Below are 18,244 nucleotides of genomic sequence, written 5' to 3' on the forward strand. Positions count from 1 at the left end.
TATCCATTGATTTCCTTTTCCCAGCAGGTGCAGCGGAAAAGCAACGTGTCTCTTTAGAGGACGGGCGGACCCCTTTGCGCACGCGCGGCAGTAGTCCCCGTCAGTTTTCCCATTGGCCTCTTCCGAGCTCCGGAAAAGCGGGTGGTGATTGGCTGCCGGAAGAGAGGTGAAGGCGGGCCTTGAGGGGATCGATAGTGTGGGTGTGGGTCCTGCAACGGTAGTGGCGTGACTTGGCCCTGGTCTCGACGCATTGACGTGAGAGGAGCGGTGGCGTGCGCGTGCTCGCGCGGGCGCGCAAACGCGGTGTCTTCGGCAGCCGCGGCGCCTTCCGTCCCTCGGCCGGAGGGGGAGGGGCGGGGAAGCGGCTGAGGCGACAGGTGAGGTGAGTGCTCCGCCCCCGCCTGCCCGAGCTCCGCCAGGGGTCTGGTGGGTTGAGGAAGACCCGCCCCCTTCTCTCCCTCCCCTCCTCATCTCCAGAGGCCTGGCTGAGCAGTTGACGGGGCTCTTCCTCCGCCTGGGAGTGGGCGAGAGGAAATCGGACCCTCGCAGACACACGTGGGTGGGTGTGCGAGCATGATGCACGCGCCTGAAGACGTCTAGGTTTAAGCTCTGTTCACAAGCTACGTTGAACGTGCGTATAGCCTGTGTTCAGTGTGTACTTGATTATTCCTTATGCGTGTTGAGTAGTTCTCACGTTACATTCAGTACATTTTCACCTGAATGTGTGATTGAAACCCTACGTGTATCCAGATTCTGGTCCCCGGATCTATCTACAAAGTGAACACTTGTTGACACTTTTATTATAAGCGGATACATGCACTGTATCATGTAAAGAGGACTTTAGTGTTAGTTTGTTGATGCAGACTTAAACAAATCTTTTGACATCTTGAAGACCAGCAAGTTTTCTAGTGTAAATTTTCATGGACTGGAGCCCACTTCATCAAGTCCACAAGAGGGAGGGATAGAGGAGATGGTAGACCTGTATAGCTTACGTGTGTCTGGGTATGTATGCACACATACTTTACAAGCCTGTGATGTATCTATATGTTTAGAAGACTGTTGTGTACTGTGTGCTTCAGTCACAGACTCACTGGTATGTATGTTTCTTTTCTCTTGTACGTCTGTGGATAAAGTGATAGTGTAGGTATTAAGCTGTCTATACAGCTATAAGTGTGTATCATGTGCTATAAATGCGCAGAACAGCATATTTTTGGTGGGGTATGAGCTTTTGTGAGTCACTGTTCACTTTGTATCTGAAAAATGAGTCACCAAACTCTCATGCCCACCATAGATATTGTTAGTCTTTAGGTGTTACTGGACTCTTACTCCTTTCTACTGCTAGAGACAGACGGAACATAAGTACCCATCTTGATCTAGAACAACACACATACACACACATATATAGGTATGAGGATCAATAGTGTGGGTCCTTATGTACCATCAATTGATACTATGCTATCTATATGTATTGCAGACATCTCTGCGAGAATCCTATAGACCCACATTATTGTAGATGTGAAAGTCTGTGCTCTTACCTGTCATACATACCATTGTAGTTATAGTGATAGGTGAATATGGATATTTTGCTATATACATGTTAAGAGTAATAGGTACAGTCCAGCTGACACTAAGTTTGCATTTCAGTCTCTCACACTGAAACCTGTTTGCTGCATTTTTGTTTCAGACAGCCTGCAAAGAGCCGAAGGCAGCATGCATGTTACCGTAAACCCTCTGTGACCTCACAACAGACCCGTGAGGTAGGTTAGGCTGAAAGCTTGTGATTGTTCCCAAGGAGAGAGTATGCATTTTCCTTTGTAACATTGCTTTTACTTGGACAGATTTAGCTGACTGATTAAAATGCATATGTTTAATGATCTAAAGGTACAATCATGTGGAAATTTATTTGGAAGTAAGCTCCACTGAACTCTGTAGGAATTACTTCTGAATAAACACACAAATCAGGTAATGGTTAGAATGTCACACTAGGATCTGGGAGAGTAAGGTTTCGATTCCCCACTCTACCATAGAAGCTTGCTATATAACCTTGGATCCTTAGCCTAACCTAATGATGTAAGCCACCCATCAGGGAGAAAGGTAGGGCATAAATAAGACTGTACGAATCCCACTAGGTACCACCAAGACACCTTTGTAATGAGGTCAGCGTCTTCATGGAGTGCCATGTAAATGTCTGTGACCTCTTATTGATGGACTAGGGGGTGGCATTAGCACAAGAGCTCTCCGTCTGCACATAAACCCTCTGCCTGTATCAGCGGCCATTACCTCATCGGTCCCAGGATGAGTCCCTACATACAAACTGTTACTTGAGATTTGTTTTTAATTTTTTTTCTATGTAGATCTGTCCTTTGGCTTTATCACTTGTTCTTATATTCATCTTTAAAATATCTATATATATCTTTAAAAATAAAACTTTGTCATTACTTGTGTGACCCATAGTCAGTTGGATGTAACCACCATTAAAAAAACATGACCTATATAATGCACACTCATGCGTATGTCTGCATTACTGTTTATTGAAGGAAGAGTTGAAATTGACAATGCGACCACATATCCTCATTTAAATGCTAACTTTATTCAGAGGGATATTTTTTACACAATAGCCTTCCCTGAAAGGGTTGACTATAACATAGCAAAATTAGGATGGATAGAGCTCCATGAGAGCAGCTTTGAGCTTTCTAACAGAAGAATGAATTATTTAAATTAAACGAGTAAAGAATCAACTTGAAAGAAACAGTTTCCTTCCTTCCACTGAAGGAGATGACTTTCATTGCAATCATTTGCCGATTTTGGATGTGGCTCAGTGGGGGAGTACATACTTTGTATGTGAAGTGTCCCAGGTTCAGTTTCTGGTGTCTCCAGTTAAAGGTTCTCAGTAGTAGAGCTGGGAAATATCTTTACTTAAGGCTATGAAGAATAGACAGAGAGATGCCTGTTAGAATAGACAGAGGTTTCTTGAATCTTGTCTACTGTATTTAGGGAACTAATATGGTGTAGTGGTGAAGAGTGTCTGCCTAATATCTGGAAGACTCAAAGTTTGAACCTCCACTTATGCTGCAGAAGCTTGCTGGGTGACCCTGAGCCACTCAGCATAACCTGCCTCACAAGGTTCTTTGTTTCCCCCCCCCCCCCCCCCCCCCCGGTGGCTGCTCTCCACTGATACTTCAGAATTGCACTGGAATGCTCAGGCCTCTTGAATACTTGGAACATTTAGAAGCTGTGCTGAAGCAGCTTGTTGCCTGTGCTCTCAGTGGTTGAAGAATGGCTGTTGCTTCTTGAATTACAAAGCAAATCTTGTACAGTTTTCTATTCCTGACTCCTTTTTGTACATCTGAGTGTTGCAACCAGAGCTTTTTGTCCGGGGAATGCTGTGTACCAGCGTTCCGGAACCTCTTTGTGGAGACAAAATTCTTGGAAAAATGTTTCAAGTTTATGAGGAGCACCTGTACGTTTCTCCTTCATTTCCCTCTTGAAAAAAAAAAAAAGCCCTGGTTACAGCCCTTGTCCAAAGGAAGCCTCTATCTGTCCTATTTTTAATTACTTGAGAAAACTGTACTTAATATCTAAATCAGTGGTCTTCAGACCATATTCCATGGAACTCTGGGATTCCTTGGACAACTTTTGCAGTGAAAAACTCAATAATGGCAAATGCTCTTCTGTGAAAGACAGTGTGTCTCCTGTAAAGGGGCCAGGCATAACTAAGTCATAATGTTCTGGGATCATACTGTGAGCTTATACTTTGTAATGGTGAAGCACAGTTTGTGTATGCTGTATACTGATTGTACTCGGAGATTCCATGATAAACATATGGAGGTTCCTTGATAGGCCCAGCTTGTGTGGCTGCAACTTTGTACGTTACGTGCTCCATGTGCTGGTTTGGTAGGCAATCCAAAGTATTTTAGTCCTTGGGTATCTTTCATACCACATACAGCTACCTACTTTGTTTATATATTTACCTGAAAAGCTGAATGAATCTGGACTTTGCAATGTTCTAGCTCTGATTGTTCTTCAAACAAGGATTTTTCCCCAGCTGTCAATGTTTTCTGGATGAAGAAAAAAACTCAAGTTAAAGTTTACATCGTAGCAGTAGCTGACCATTAATTGCTTGCAGGAGTCCTGACTGGGAAATGGCAAGTCTAGAATCCAAGGAATTCTAAGGATGAGCAGATTATCTAAATTGGTTCTCCAATTATGTACCATTGAGTTTAAACCCAGAAATACTGGCTGAAGCAGAGGTACCCAGGATATCTGCCTCATAATGAAAGGTTTTCTGGGATTCTGGGTTGAAAAATTTCCAGCAGTTCTGAAATTCTAAGGAATTTGTTTCAATAAATAAATGAAATTTTCCTTCATTAAAATGTGTGTTCTGTAAACTTTAGATTTTTAAAAATGGGGGAGTGAGATGACCATGCTGCTGAAGTTTTGGAGCGGGATAACTTCACTTGGGTAATTCTGAAATTTTGTTGGTCAGTGTTCATAACACAGATAATATAATTTTGAATGGAGTAAAGAAAAACCTAGCCTAGACCAGTATTCTGGGTTCCGAATGTAAAGGGGGGATTTTTGTTTTTAAGAAGGGAATGGGGAGGTGGAGAAAGAGAAAAAAGAGGAGATATGGTGAACTCATCTTTGGGGAAGGTGGGTTATAAATAGAAAATAATAATAAATAATGTTAAGTGTAAAGGGAGAAGAGCTTGAGGGAGGGAGAGTGCAAGAACATGCAGATGTGCAGACAAACTGACTGCAGTTCACTGGAAGCCACACAGAGTCCCCTTTTGAGGGACTAGAAAAAATATTTCAGATTCTTAATATACCCAACATCAGATGCTAGTCCAGAACAAATCTGTAACAATATTTAAAATTCCTATTGTGACCTGCCCATACATGTTTCTAGTTTTGTTTTGTTTTTTCCATCTTTGCAGCCTGAGTTTTCCTGTTGTGGGTTAAAAATAAAGCAGAAACACAGCATATGAGCTGACGTGTGTGTAAGTGTAAAAATGGAGTTCTGTCTCACTTTAGCATGGCCAGGAAACCAAACCCAAGATAAGGCTGCACAGGTGGAGTATGTTTCATGGTCAGTGATTGGAGTCACCAGTGACAGGAGGAACTCTAGCTCCTGCCTCTGTAGCGTCATGTGGTCCACCCCTTAAATGCTCCCACATAAGGAAATGGTACCATTCACTGCTGTGGAAAATATCATGCTGCACTGGGGAACACTTATGCAGTGAGAGCAAAAAAGCTGCTGACTGAGTGATTTGTCTTCATTGACAGTGAGCCTGCAGGGGGTATGTTCCCAAGGAATCCTCATGGCATTTAAGCGGCTTTCACTTCATGTCCTAACAGCACACATTTTACTAACAATCTGTGTAAGGGAATTACTTAACTGCTTGTTAAACTGGAAGGTGCTCATAATTTGTTTTATATATTAGTGTTCTCTGGAATTACATGAGTAAGGGCCCAAGGCCCTGGTGGAGTCAGACAGAGCATTTGATTTGCTCTCTGACAGTTAAAAGATGGTGCTGTGGAAGACCTCTGGTTCGGATGTCGCTTCTTCAAGGACCCAACTAGTTGCCCTTAAACTTGGCAAGGCACTATTATATTCACTTTAACCCACTAACTGTGAAGAAGTAACAATAGTCACAGGGTTGTATCAAAATAATATATATGACCTGTTGAATGTGAAGATTGCTTTTAGCTGTCATGCTTAGCAGCCACAAATACAACCCATTTGTTAAATCCTGTTTTACAACTGTCTGTGGTAGTGGCCATAACCACATCTTGTGATAGTGAGTGCCATGAGTTAATTAGCCATAGTATGAGGAAGTGCTTCCTCTCATCTGACCTGAATCTGCTGTCAGGCAATACCAACCTTGTCTTGCTTATGTTGAGACCAGTTAACATAGTCAGATGTTGCATTAACTTTTGAATGATAACTTTATCACTTAAAAGGCCTCTTTTGATGAGTGGAGTGATAAGGAACTTAGAACATGATGGATTATCTCCATCAGTCATGTCATACAACATCAGTAGTTGCCCTTACTAAAACTATTATTTTAATGAATTATGATTAATGCATCCTGGAGGAAGCATCTTGCCAACAGAGTATGGCCCTTTTCACACTTACCAGTGGAAACCGGAAGGGAATCGGTATTGTGGGGTAATCCAGGACAAGGATGGGAGTTTTCAGATACATTTTTTTTTTCCGGTAGGGTTCCGTGATCGAAGCGAGCCATTTCACACTATTCCACTTTTATCTCGCTTCCACGAGCGCCAGCTGTTTTTGTGTGATCTCCAGCTTTTTTTTTTTTTGGAACGTTGGGTTGAGATCGCTATGGCGCTATAGTGATGTTTCAAAACAGCAACACCATTGGGATGCTTGGGTTCCATTGAGATGCCTGAGATCACTGCCACTGACACTTGGTAACAAGTGCCGTATTGGATACACAGTTCAAGCGGGAGATTAGTTCACCGGGCATTGGTTTGTCACCTGTTGCTATCACGTCCATGCCCACACGGGAATCAGGGGAATGTGATTGGTTTGTAGGCTACTCTGAGGCACATTTTTTTTTGTGGGGGAGGCTGTTGCCACCTGGAGAGGGGTTGCCCATAGGGCAGCAGGTTTCAGTGGGAGAACAGACCAACAGTGATTGGTGAGACATATGTTGCTAACCCAGCCTTATGTGCACCCATCCATACCCACAGGCTATTGGCTGGAAAGTGACTTGTGCCAAGCTGCGACAGGTATAAATGTGGGGGGGGGAGCCACAGATTTCTGTGGGTTGTAGTTGGTGGGTGATTTGTGTGGATGGCTATTGTTCTATTCTAATAGTCATGGTTTCCATCACAACAGTAATGAGACTTCTTATGGAGGTGGTGCAGGTGATGGTCATTAGCAGTCCGTTCTCCAGTTTGAAAATAGGGAGCGATTGCTGTGAAGTGAAAGAGATAGAGCACTGGTTCCAAATTTAATTGGAGCCAGGAAGAAGAAAACAGAAACATGTCTGTGATCTCAGGCATCCCAATGGTGGTGCTGTTTTGAGACATCGCTATCGCGCTATTGCGATTTCAGCCTGATATTTAAAAAAAAAGCCAGAGATCACGCGCCCACTGACAAAAAGGGCGTGAAAACGGCACTCCTGGAATCACTATGGAACATTTCACACAGCGTCCCATTGCGATTTCAACCTGGACGGAGGGGTTGAAGACTGGAGGAAGCTGCTCTTTTTTAATAACGACTCAGGAACTCCTCACTGCCGGGACAGCTGCAGGACTGTGTGAAAAGGTAACGGTATTCTGGTAGCAGCCAGTTACTGAGTCGAGTCTGTCTGAAATGACAGCAGAAACCCGTTGCTGTTCAGTAACTGACCAGCTGCCATACTGGAATACTTAGGCTGTGTGAAAATGATTTATGTTATGATACCATTCCATCCTCTAGATAGCGATTAAAAAAACATACATTGCTAAAAAAAACCCAATCCAGTCATGCTCATCCAAAGTTTAAATTACAGTTGAAGAGAATCTGCTTGTGTGAACTTATTTGTGTATTTTGTTCTTCCTGTACAAATGTTCTGAGGAGTTGTTCCCTCTAGCATTTTGAATACCTCTCTCTCTCTCTCTTTTAAATTATACAGAACTCTTACAGTACCCGCTTGTGGTAGAATAGTGTATTTCTTGAAAGCCAGGTATACTGGGGTCAGCTTTTGGAAATTTGATTTTTTTTTTCTTGATTCTTTTTGTCTTCAGAAATATGAAGGTTAGCTGCCTTATGAGTAATACATTGTAGTCCTGTGTTTTCTTTATTGAAAATGTCCAGGCTTCCTTGTATTACATGCAAAGTTCTGCTTCATTTGTTGGTTTTGGGGAACAGGCAACTGCTCTGAAATATGGCCTGCTTCTTAGAATCAGGTTGGTGCCCTCAGGCAGTGGCTTCTCATGACCAACATGTTGCTTCCCACGTGGAGGAAGCTGATTCATCATTCCCAGCATGAACACTGGAATCTTTTGGAACATGTTGCAGTGATTAAACATCGCGACAAGGTTAACTTAACTCCTGCTTCATTCCAGCAGTGATGCAAGGCTAGGGCTGCATGGGCTGAGATCCGTCTGAGAGCAGTGGGAGGTCTGTCTTCTAGTTAAGGCTTTCTCCCTTCCTGCTTGTCTAGAACATGAACAGAAAGTCTCTTGGGTTACAGCTCCAATTCTTCCCTGCCTGCCTGTTTGATTTGACTCGACTTCTTACAGTGAGTAATATGCGGGGAAAGTAACAAGGCCTTGTCTGGCTCTAGCTGAAATCCTGAGGGAATTCTAGTCTCTGCAGAATCTGGGGGTAATGCGTCATGGTATTAGCCAGGTTTGTAAATAGATATTTGCCTCTGGGCTCCAGATGAATAAAGATTGGTTCCAGATAGGGAGTGCCATTCTGGGTCTCCTAGCTCCTGCCTGAAGGGGATCCTAGGTAAGAAGCATCTTTTATTGAGCTGCTTGTGGTACATCAAAGATTCCAATCTATAATGAGGGAGGAAGCTGCAAACCCAAGGCCTTGCTCAGGGCTTGGGGTAGGTGGGAGACCTGGACACCTAGTGTGTGTCCATGTACTTTGTTCTTTGGGGAAAGCTTGGAGCAGGTTGTTACACACACCGTAAGATTGACAGTACAGTCTGTGTCTCTAGATAGTTCATAGGCTCCAGATGGAGTTGCTTTTAAAATTGATACTTTGTCATAGGTTTTGTTTAATAATTAATATAAAATATGTCAACATGCCAGATTTGTAAAGAACATTTTGTCTTTAGCCAGCAGAGAAGACTTGAGGGTGTGTGTGTGTGTGTGTGTGTGTGTGTGTGTATATATATATAAAATAGTGATAGGTACATACGGGCTGGCTGGCTGAGAAAAACTGAACTGTTATAGTAGGATGAGTTGGTTTTATCCATCTCTTCATTTTTAGGACTTCTCTAGTATTACCAAGGCAGACTTTTGGTCCCTCTAGCTCAGTATCATCTTCACTGTCTGACAGTCTTCAATGACTCTGGCAGAGAAGCATCTTTTCCAGTTAGTGCTGCCTTTATCTGGAGACGCCAGGAGCTAAATGTAGGACCACCTGCATACAAAGCATGTCCTCTTCCTTCTGCTGTCATGGAGCAATCAATCCTACCTATTTTGATGCCACTGGTTAGATATGCCCAGTCTGGCTGGGTTGGTCAAGTGAGTGTGGCAGGTAATAAATGCCTATCGGCAAGATGTGGCTTTGAAAGAGGCCATCATGAATCCTCTGCTGAAGGAGGTATCTCTGAACCCCACTGACATAAACAGTTGCTGCACCAGGCTGGGGGTGGCGACATTCCTTTTGGGGCAAGGCACTTGAGATGGTGGCTACACAACTTCAGGCAGTCTTGAAGGAGATGGATTATCTGGATCAATTTAAATCTGCATTCAGGCCTGGGACAAATGGCCTTTGTTGCCCTCACTGATGACCTCTACTGGAAAAGTGACAGGACAGTTTGTCCCTGTTGATTCTCTGATGGACTTCTTTGTGGTTTTCGATACCATCAGTCATGGTATTCTTTTAGAATAAATTGACTGGGATGGGAGCAAAGTATACCATGCTATGGTAGTTCTGCATTTTTTTGACTGACCAATTCCAGAAGGTGGTGCTTGGCCCCATGACACTTATGCCATGGGGACCTGAAGGATCCATCTCGTCCCCCTTGCTGTCTCATTGAAACTGCTAGGAGAGATCTTTAGGGGATTTGAAGTAAGGGCCCATCAGTGATAGCTCTATTTCACTTTAAAAGTTGATTCAGGTGGGTTGGTGGAAATCCTGAGCAAGTGTCTGGAGAATGTATGGAATGGACAAGGCCTAAAATATGAAATCTAGACGAGACTGAGGTGCTGTTGGTCAGTGGAGAATCTGCTCAAGGACAGCAGTCAGCCTATTCTACAGGGGGCCTGCTTCTTCTGAAAGAGTAGGGTTGTAGTTTGGAGGTACTGTCCAGCCTGCCAGCTAAGATCTTCCTCAGACCTTTCTCTCTGTACACCTGCCCTCAGAAGTGAGGCAGATGGTATCAAGAATCAGAGCTTTTCAGTGGTGGCACCTCACCTGTAGAATTCCCTTCCCCTTGAGGCTCACCAGGCGCCTTCACTGTTCTCTTTTAGAGAATATTTCTTTCTACCCTGTTTTGAATTTAGAGGCTGGGTTTGCTTAAAGCATCTTTTGTAGTCAGTTTTTAGTCTGAGAAAGACTAATTTTAAGCTTCTCTGTGTTGTATGTTTTATGCTTGTACTGGGTTTTTATTAAACTTTCCAGAATGTTTTCTTTATTAGCAAAGTTTTATTCTGTAAGCTGCCTCAGGCAGGTTTGCTGGATAGCTGGCAGAAAACTATTTTAAATGAATAAATGTATACTATTTCTTTTTTCTTATCCTAGTACTTGGGACACGTGAATTCCTTGCTCTCCAGAGAAACTGCCAAGTGGGTACCTGTCTTAGCTTTCCTCTGCATACGAGAACTGGAGACCTTCAGAGCAACACTTGGTGCTGGCATCATGAGAGGCTTGGTGCTAGTCCTTCTGTCTCAGAAAAGACTGTAATGCTGCAGGCAGCTGACTTTTGCTTAAATGCAGGGCAAGATAAGGAGTTCAACTAAGCCTTGAAAATAGACCTTTTATTCTCTTGACATCTCAGAGTGACTTTATCCTTCCGGTTTTCCAGAAGCCGTTCATGGGTGCTTCTCTGCTTCCCTTTCTGCAGCTTCCTTCATCTGGTATTCTTCAGGCAACCATTGTGTAGCTTGCCTGCCCTCACCGTTTCTATTTGTGCTGTGGCCTGTTTCCAGTCTGGATCATGGGAGTTCTTGGCCACCCCGTGCTCTCTGTGGGAAAGGTGTGAACTTGGAAATGGAGCCTATAATAGGCCAGGGACCTATATGCACAAGGCTGCTGATTAACAGGAGAACTGGCTAACTGCCCCAGGCAGCTTCTTTCTGCCTGCCTCAGGGTCTTGCAAAGCATTGGCCTTGCCTGTCCCCCTCCCCCTCATCATGTTTCTACTCCTGCCCTTTGACAGCCTGGTGGTTAACCTGCTGGGCATTTCCCTGACTGTCCTCTTCACCCTGCTGTTGATTTTCATTATCGTGCCAGCCATCTTTGGGGTTTCCTTTGGCATCCGTAGGCTTTATATGAAAACCCTGTTGCAGATATTCCAGGTGAGTCAGGCTGCTTGATGTTATCGTGGGGGAACGTACTGTGGGGTGTGGAATCTCTCAGTAGCAAAGCTGAAGCAATGAATCACAGCACTGAAGAGCTTCTGAACAATTGGCCCTGCTAGGAGTGTGTGTGTGTGTAGGTGCTTATTTCAGTTTCAGGTGTGTTTCGCTCCAGGACTAATTTGTAATAGGGTTCAATTCTGTTGTCTTTTGGGAGGACAGCCATGTTAGTAGAACAAAATATGATTTCAATAGCACCATAAGAGTCCAACAAAATTTTCCAGGGTATAAACTTTAATTTCACTTCTGACGAAGAGAGGTTTGACTCATAAAAGCTTATACCCTTTTGGGGGGGGGAGATTTGGTCTCTAAGATGTCAATAAGCTTGAATTTTGTTCTACCATCTGTTTCAACTTCTGAGGCCTAGCTACAGAGTAAAAAAGGTGTTCTTGAGCTGATGCAAAGTATGCTTTTACTATTGAATAAATAATACAGAGATTTCTCCACATGTCAGAGATTTCAGATCAGGGAGTAGCAGTTCCAGACAGACTTTAAATTGGAATCATCTAGATTCTGAGAATGGGGTTTATAAGATCATGTTTTTATGAAAAGGGTGAGGATAGGCTATACCTTCCTAGGAAGATACAGGCACTGGGAGAAGTGCAAGCTTGCTTCTTACACTTTCTCTTGACTTTTAGGATTTAGAGAGTCGGAAGGGATGTCCAGGGCCATCTAATCCATCTCCTTTCACAATGCAGGAAGCTCACAAATCCCCCCCCCACACACACACACACACATACCCAGTGACACCTGCTCCACATCCAGAAGATAGCAAAAAAACCCCAAAACCCTCCAGGATCCCTGGCAAAAATAGCCTGGAGAAAAATTGCTGCCTGACCCCAAAGTGTTGATCAGCATTTCCCTGAGTATGTAAGAAAGGGCCACAAGAAGTAAGCACTGATGCAACCCTTCTTGCCCACCTTCTCATGATCTGCCTAAGTTCACAGAATCTGCATTGCTGTCAGATGGCCATCTAACCTCTAAAAACCAAGGAGAGCCTACCACCTCCTGAGGAAGCCTCTTCCACTGAGGAACCACTCTTTCAAGATGTTCTTAATGTTTAGCCAAAAACTGTTTTAATTTCAACATGTTGGTTCTGGTCTGACCTTCTGGGGCAACAGGAAACAACTGTGCACCATCCTCTATATGACAGCCCTTCAAATACTGGAAGATGGTGATCATATCACCACTCAGATGTCTCCTCTCCAGGCTAAACGTACCCAGCTCCTTCAGCCTTTCCTCTAGGACTTGTTCTTCAAACCCTGCACCATCCTCGTTGCCCTCCTCTGGACACATTCCAGCTTGTTTATGTCCTTAAATTGTGGTGCCCAAAACTGAACACAATACTCTAGGTGAGGTCTAACCAGAGCAGAATAAAGAGATACTATCTGTTTGTTAATTGATCAGAGAATGAAGATCAAACATTCTCTAATCAGTCCACTATTCAAGGCTTTGTTACACAAAGCATCTGAGCTCAGACGAGTAGACTGTGTCTTGTGTTTATTGAAAGTGTGTGGGAGATCATGCTTTTTTATATCTTTCTATGATTTGTTGCTGTTTAAGGTCAGCCTTTACAATAGCCGAAAAGCTTGCCATGGGCCTGTGCGAACAAGTTTCCCTCAGGCTCGTGCCTGAGGACTAGTACAGACATGTAGTTAAGTGGTTTTGGGGGAATGGTGTGTGAATTTCCCCTTCCAGCCAGGTTCAGTCTTGCAAGGGTTGTCACCAGCCTGGATTAAAATAACAACAATATTTTTAAGGAAGGGCTTTCATATCAGAGTTACAAGTTAAATAACAACAAAGGTGGGCTCTTCTCACAGGTATACCATCTAATAGGTAATAAAAAACCAAAGCAGGAATAGAGGAATGAGGGGAGGTTGACTTTGTAGTATTGGATCCAGATTTTGGACCTAGTTTAAAACAAGCACAGGAGCTTTCCTCAATCAACTTTTGAGAACTTGGTTCCATTACTACCAAGTTAATTCTCCATGGTCCCAAGTGAGTTTTTAAAATGTTTGATTTACAGGTAAAAGGGAAGGGGCAGTGGGAAGGCACACCCTGTTTATGATGCCTAAACCCAGGTTGGTTTACAAATGCATTTACCCCATTTTGAATGAGCATCACCGTCCAGACTTTATCTCCGCTTCACAGTTGTGTTTTTTGGACTGTGGAGAAACTTGTCATAATCAGACTTTAGAATTACTGTTTTAGGGCAGTGGAAAAAGTGGGCCATGCAGTTGTGCCATGATCTTCTGTGGTTTGCTTCCTCCACTGGAGGTGGGCAAAAAGAGTGCGGGAGTTTGGTCCTGCCATGCAAATGTTTTGTCCTGAGAGGCCTGTACAGAACTTGTCTGTGTTCTTTGGCCAGTCGCTAAGCAAACAAGGTCTCCTACATACCTGCACACTGCAGATATAGCAACTTCTGTCGAATGTTTCCATCCCAAAGCAGGCCAGCCTGTCTCTGTTAGTGGGAGATGGTTTCTCCTTGGCAGCTTTCAGTTGAACTCTCATAGATTTTATATCTTGGTGATTCTAGAAGTCCTTTTAAGGGGAGGAGAAAAACCTCAGGTTTTTTCCCCATTTTTTCTCCTGTCCTCTGCCTTCCCCGGGCTGCTCTGTCTGGCTGACATTGAGAGAGGAGGAGCTGTTCTTGCATTGTCTTTGCAAATAGACCTTGTGCTTTCTCCTCCCAATCTCAGCGCTCGTCAGTGTAAGTTACACAGATTGAGCAATTTCAGATGTTCTGTTTGTCTTGTACAGCTTTACAAGATAAATTCTGATTTTGCTATCATAGAAAGAGGACAGGAAATTATGTGGGGTGCTGAAGCCCCACATCCTGGAACTCTTATTATGTGCACACACTTTTATGTTCATGCACTTTTCACCAGGCATTGCCCACATGTCTTCATAATCATAAGAGATGGAGGGGAAATCTTTTTTTTGGGGGGGGGTGTCTTTCCTTGGGTGCTGAACTCTGCCTCACACCACATTAAGAACTTCCACAAGATTGTATCTTGTATTCAGCCCTACTTAGGAGTCTGTTGTGGAAGCTTGCGTTACACTGTCTGAGAGAGGGAAGCCGATTTATCTGAAAAGAAGCCTATGTGCTGTGCCCTTGAGAGGAGAGACTGACCTGAGTGTACTGTGGAGGCAAGCTTGGCCCTTGGGCATACTGCCTGAAAAGTTGCGTGGATCATGTGTTGCTCAGCATCTCAGCTGTTGTCCCTGGCACCTTCTCCCTTTGCCTTGGGATAGTGAAGAGATCTGCAGCCCTCTGGAGAAGGGAGCCAGGAGTGCATGTCTAGGCAGCTGGCCAGGCAACAGATTACCCAAGGGCCAGTAGGGAGATGTGCTGAAGTGGGAGAAAAGTAGCTGAATCATAATTGGGAGGAGGGGCTGCCACCACAAGGCAAAGTCGTATGTTGGAGAGAACAGAAGGACCCCTATTTATTTATAAGGTTTTATTATTTTATGTGAGCAGCTTTGGAGATCCTTCTGGATCATCAGGTGAGGTTGGAAAATGCCACTAATGATAACTCATTAAACGGGCTATATTAGCAGACTTGAAAATTATTTTCTGCTTCTAATCATGCCAGGATCGGCAACCCCATGGCCCTCTAACCTTCCTCCCAGCTTCAGCAGAGCACCCTGCCTGCCTTCTGCTAAAGACAGAGGGTAAGCAGGTAAAAGCCAATATACCGACAGGGACTTCCGGGGTTGGAAAATGCCGAGCTGAACTGCTTCTCAGAAGGGGAGCAGGCTGGAACTTCTGTTCAGGGTAGTGGAAGGCAATCTAATGCCTACTGCCTACTTTTCTCAGTCAGAGATCAGTCCAAGATATGCATAGGAAACTTTGAGGAGATTTACCTTGGCTAAAAGGGTGTCCCAGGGGGGGCTCCTTTGAAGGATCTCCAGAGACAAGTTGCATTTTCATCATCTGCAGAAGTTTCGAGAATCTTTTATTTGACATAAGCTCGACAGGATCCTAATCTTTGATACTGCTAAACATCTAAAGCTATACTAGACCAGTATTGATCTGGATAACTACAGAAAAGGTACAGATGGCTATCTTTCCTTCCGGGACTAATTAAAGTTAAACAAAATAAAATCAGAAGGTGGGAAATTGAAATCTAGAAAGCTTGGAAGAAGAAGGGGCAAAATTTGGACTTTGTAAATTTAAAGGACAGTGCTAAAAAGTGGAAAGGAATTTATTGTTTTGTCTACTTGCGGTTTTGGGGGGAAAGCCCCATCGTCATAGACTTGCAGCTCCCACAGCCAACACAGGAAATATGTCAAGCATCGTGAGATCTATCTACCAGCGAAAACGGGATTTGGTGGCAAGCAAAGCAGGAAGTATTGGATGGAAAAGTGAAATCATTGAAGCAGCCAGCCTGCTCTGGGACTATAATATCATAGAAAAACATCGGCAGCCATTGCTAGGAGGCTAAAAATTAAATAAAATTTTTAAAGTGTTCAGGACATTAAAAATTGGTGGAGCCGACAGAGGTGACAATTATAAGGTAAATACTATTGGACATTACTGTTAATAACTATTTTAGAAGCCTCTAGAGAAAAAAGGAAAAAAATTAAAGTGAAGCAGAAAGTTGCGACCGCCATTTTTGAAAAGGAAGGTGGAAGGGAGAGTGAAAGTACATGATTCCACCTTGTTAAAAATACAAGAAAAAGTGGCAATTCATGACTGCAAATTGATGGAGACCCAGATACGTCTGAGAGGAGTACCTGAGGATGAAGAAACTGATTTGAAAGAATATATAATAAAAATAATTGCAGAATTTTTGGAGGAAGATCCTGAAGGGACTAGAAACATGTATGACTATATAGAGTGAACTCACTATATGCCAAAAAAAAATAATCTACCAAAAATGTGGTTATAAGATACATGACACAAGAAATGGTGGGAAAAATCATGAATAAAAACTTTGAAAAGACATTGATACTAGGAGTAAGCAGAGTAAGAATTATGAAGGAGTTGCCAAGACAAGTGATAAATGACAAGAGCATATAAGAAATTGACAGAAAAATTACGGGACTATGAAATGAGGTATAGATGGATAATACCTGAAGCTTTGAGCTACAAGGAAAAAGGATTACAATTACAAGCACACAGGAACTGCATGGATTTTATAAAGAACATAAAGAATTTGCACCATGATGGATTACAAATTATTATCTTGGAATGTAAATGGACTAAATTCACCACAAAAAAGAAAGGCAACGTTTCATTGGATTAAAAAGCAAAATTGTAATATAGTTTGTTAACAAGAAGTACATATCAAACAAAAGGATTCCAAATTGTTATGGAATAAACAGTTGGGACTAGAATTTCATTCATTGGCTGAACAGAAGAAAGGGGGAGTGATTTTTTATATTAAACAAGAATTGGACCCGAAACTAGTGTTTAAAGATAAAGATGGAAGATTTGTAGCGGTAGAAATAATATTAAATGCAAAAAAAACGTTACTGGGACTGTATGCACCAAATGGAGCAAAGGATGCTTTTTTTAAAAGACATACAACAATTTGATGAAGTGACATATGATCAGGTTTTGATAATGGGGGATTTTAATGGAACAATTAAGAACACACTGGATAGGTCGGGGGGGGGGGGGCGGGAATAATAAGGAAGGAAAATTGCCAAAGTCTTTTTTTGAATTGGTCAAACAAGAAAACTTGGAGGATATATGGAGGAAATTTAATCCTGAAGTGCAGGACTACCTTTTTTTCAGCAAGACATAAAACTTTTTTCAGAATTGACATGTTTTGGGGTATTAAAGATTTAGGCCTTATAACAAGGAAAATAGAGATTTTACCTAAAATAGGGGCTGATCATAACCCAGTAATGTGGATTACAAAATTGTCTAAAAAGTCGAGAAGATGGAGATTGAATGAAGATTTACTACAGAATAAAGAAATAGTGACATCTCTAGAAAATGAAACTAAAGCTTTCTTCCAAATAAATGATAAAGAAGATATAGGAATTTCAGACGGTGTGGGATGCTTATAAAGCAGTAATGAGAAGAATATTGATTACATTGAATAATAAAGACAAGAGGGCAAAAGAAAAACAGATGCTGGACATTCAAAATGAAATAAAGAAAAAAGGAGAACTGAGAAAAAGGCCAGGGAAAAAGAAAATTATGAGGGAGATTACAATATTACAAACACAAATGAGACATTTGTTAAAAAAAAGAACTGGAATGGAATCTGAAAAGGTTGCAGCAGAAATCTTTCGAGGGAGCAAATAAATCTGGAAAATATTTGGCCTGGCAATTGAAGAAAAAGAAAGTAAAATTATTAATAAAATTGTGGTGGAGGGAAGAGAGGTGGTAGATCAAGAAGGAATAAAAACAGAATTCTTTAAGTACTATGCCAAATTATTTAAGGGTGTTAAAATAAAGAAAGAAAGAAAAGATGGAAGAGTATTTACAAAAGATTAAAATAACACCCTTAACAGAAAATATGGGGAAAGTCTTGAATGATCCAATTGAAAAAAAATAGAAATTGAAGCAAGTTCAAGTTCAAGTTTATTTATATCCCGCCCTTCCCACCGAAGTGGCTCAGGGCGGCTCACAGCACATAAAAATCTAACATAATTTGAATTTAAAACATCTTACACGGTTAAAACAGTAGAATAATAAAACATATAAAACATATAACGGCGGTCTATCAGAACTACACTCAGCTTCCAATGCCAGTTAATTATAAGCCAGCTGGAAGAGGGCTGTCTTACAGGCCCTGCAGAACTGACCAAGGTCCCGCAGGGCCCTCACCTCTTCCGGCAGTTGGTTCCACCAGAAAGGAGCCGTTATGGAGAAGGCCCTGTCCCTGGTGGATTGCAGGCGGGCCTCCTTTGGCGCGGGGATAACAAGCAGATTTTGAGATCCTGATCTCAGTACTCTCTGGGGAACATGTGAGGATAGACGGTCCCTAAGGTAGGCAGGTCCTAGGCC

General features: G+C 42.6%; 1 protein-coding gene across 3 annotated transcripts in view; it reads left to right on the forward strand.

Moving 5' to 3' along the window:
* Nucleotides 1–233: 233 nt before the first annotated feature.
* Nucleotides 234–18,244, forward strand: part of GPAT4 (glycerol-3-phosphate acyltransferase 4) — a 29,983-nt gene continuing 11,972 nt past the window's right edge. Inside the window, exons 1-3 of one of the 3 annotated variants that reach the window (XM_060250771.1) lie at nt 234–377; nt 1,685–1,757; nt 10,439–11,214. In XM_060250771.1, the coding sequence (XP_060106754.1) occupies nt 11,050–11,214 (165 nt within the window). In that variant the 5' untranslated portion in view covers nt 234–377; nt 1,685–1,757; nt 10,439–11,049. Of the gene's footprint in view, nt 632–1,684; nt 1,758–10,438; nt 11,215–18,244 lie in introns of all 3 variants that reach the window. The other 2 variants (XM_060250772.1, XM_060250773.1) reach the window with 2 other exon arrangements.

The sequence above is a fragment of the Heteronotia binoei genome, chromosome 12, assembly GCF_032191835.1.
Source record: "Heteronotia binoei isolate CCM8104 ecotype False Entrance Well chromosome 12, APGP_CSIRO_Hbin_v1, whole genome shotgun sequence".
Classification (NCBI taxonomy): Eukaryota; Metazoa; Chordata; class Lepidosauria; order Squamata; family Gekkonidae; genus Heteronotia; species Heteronotia binoei.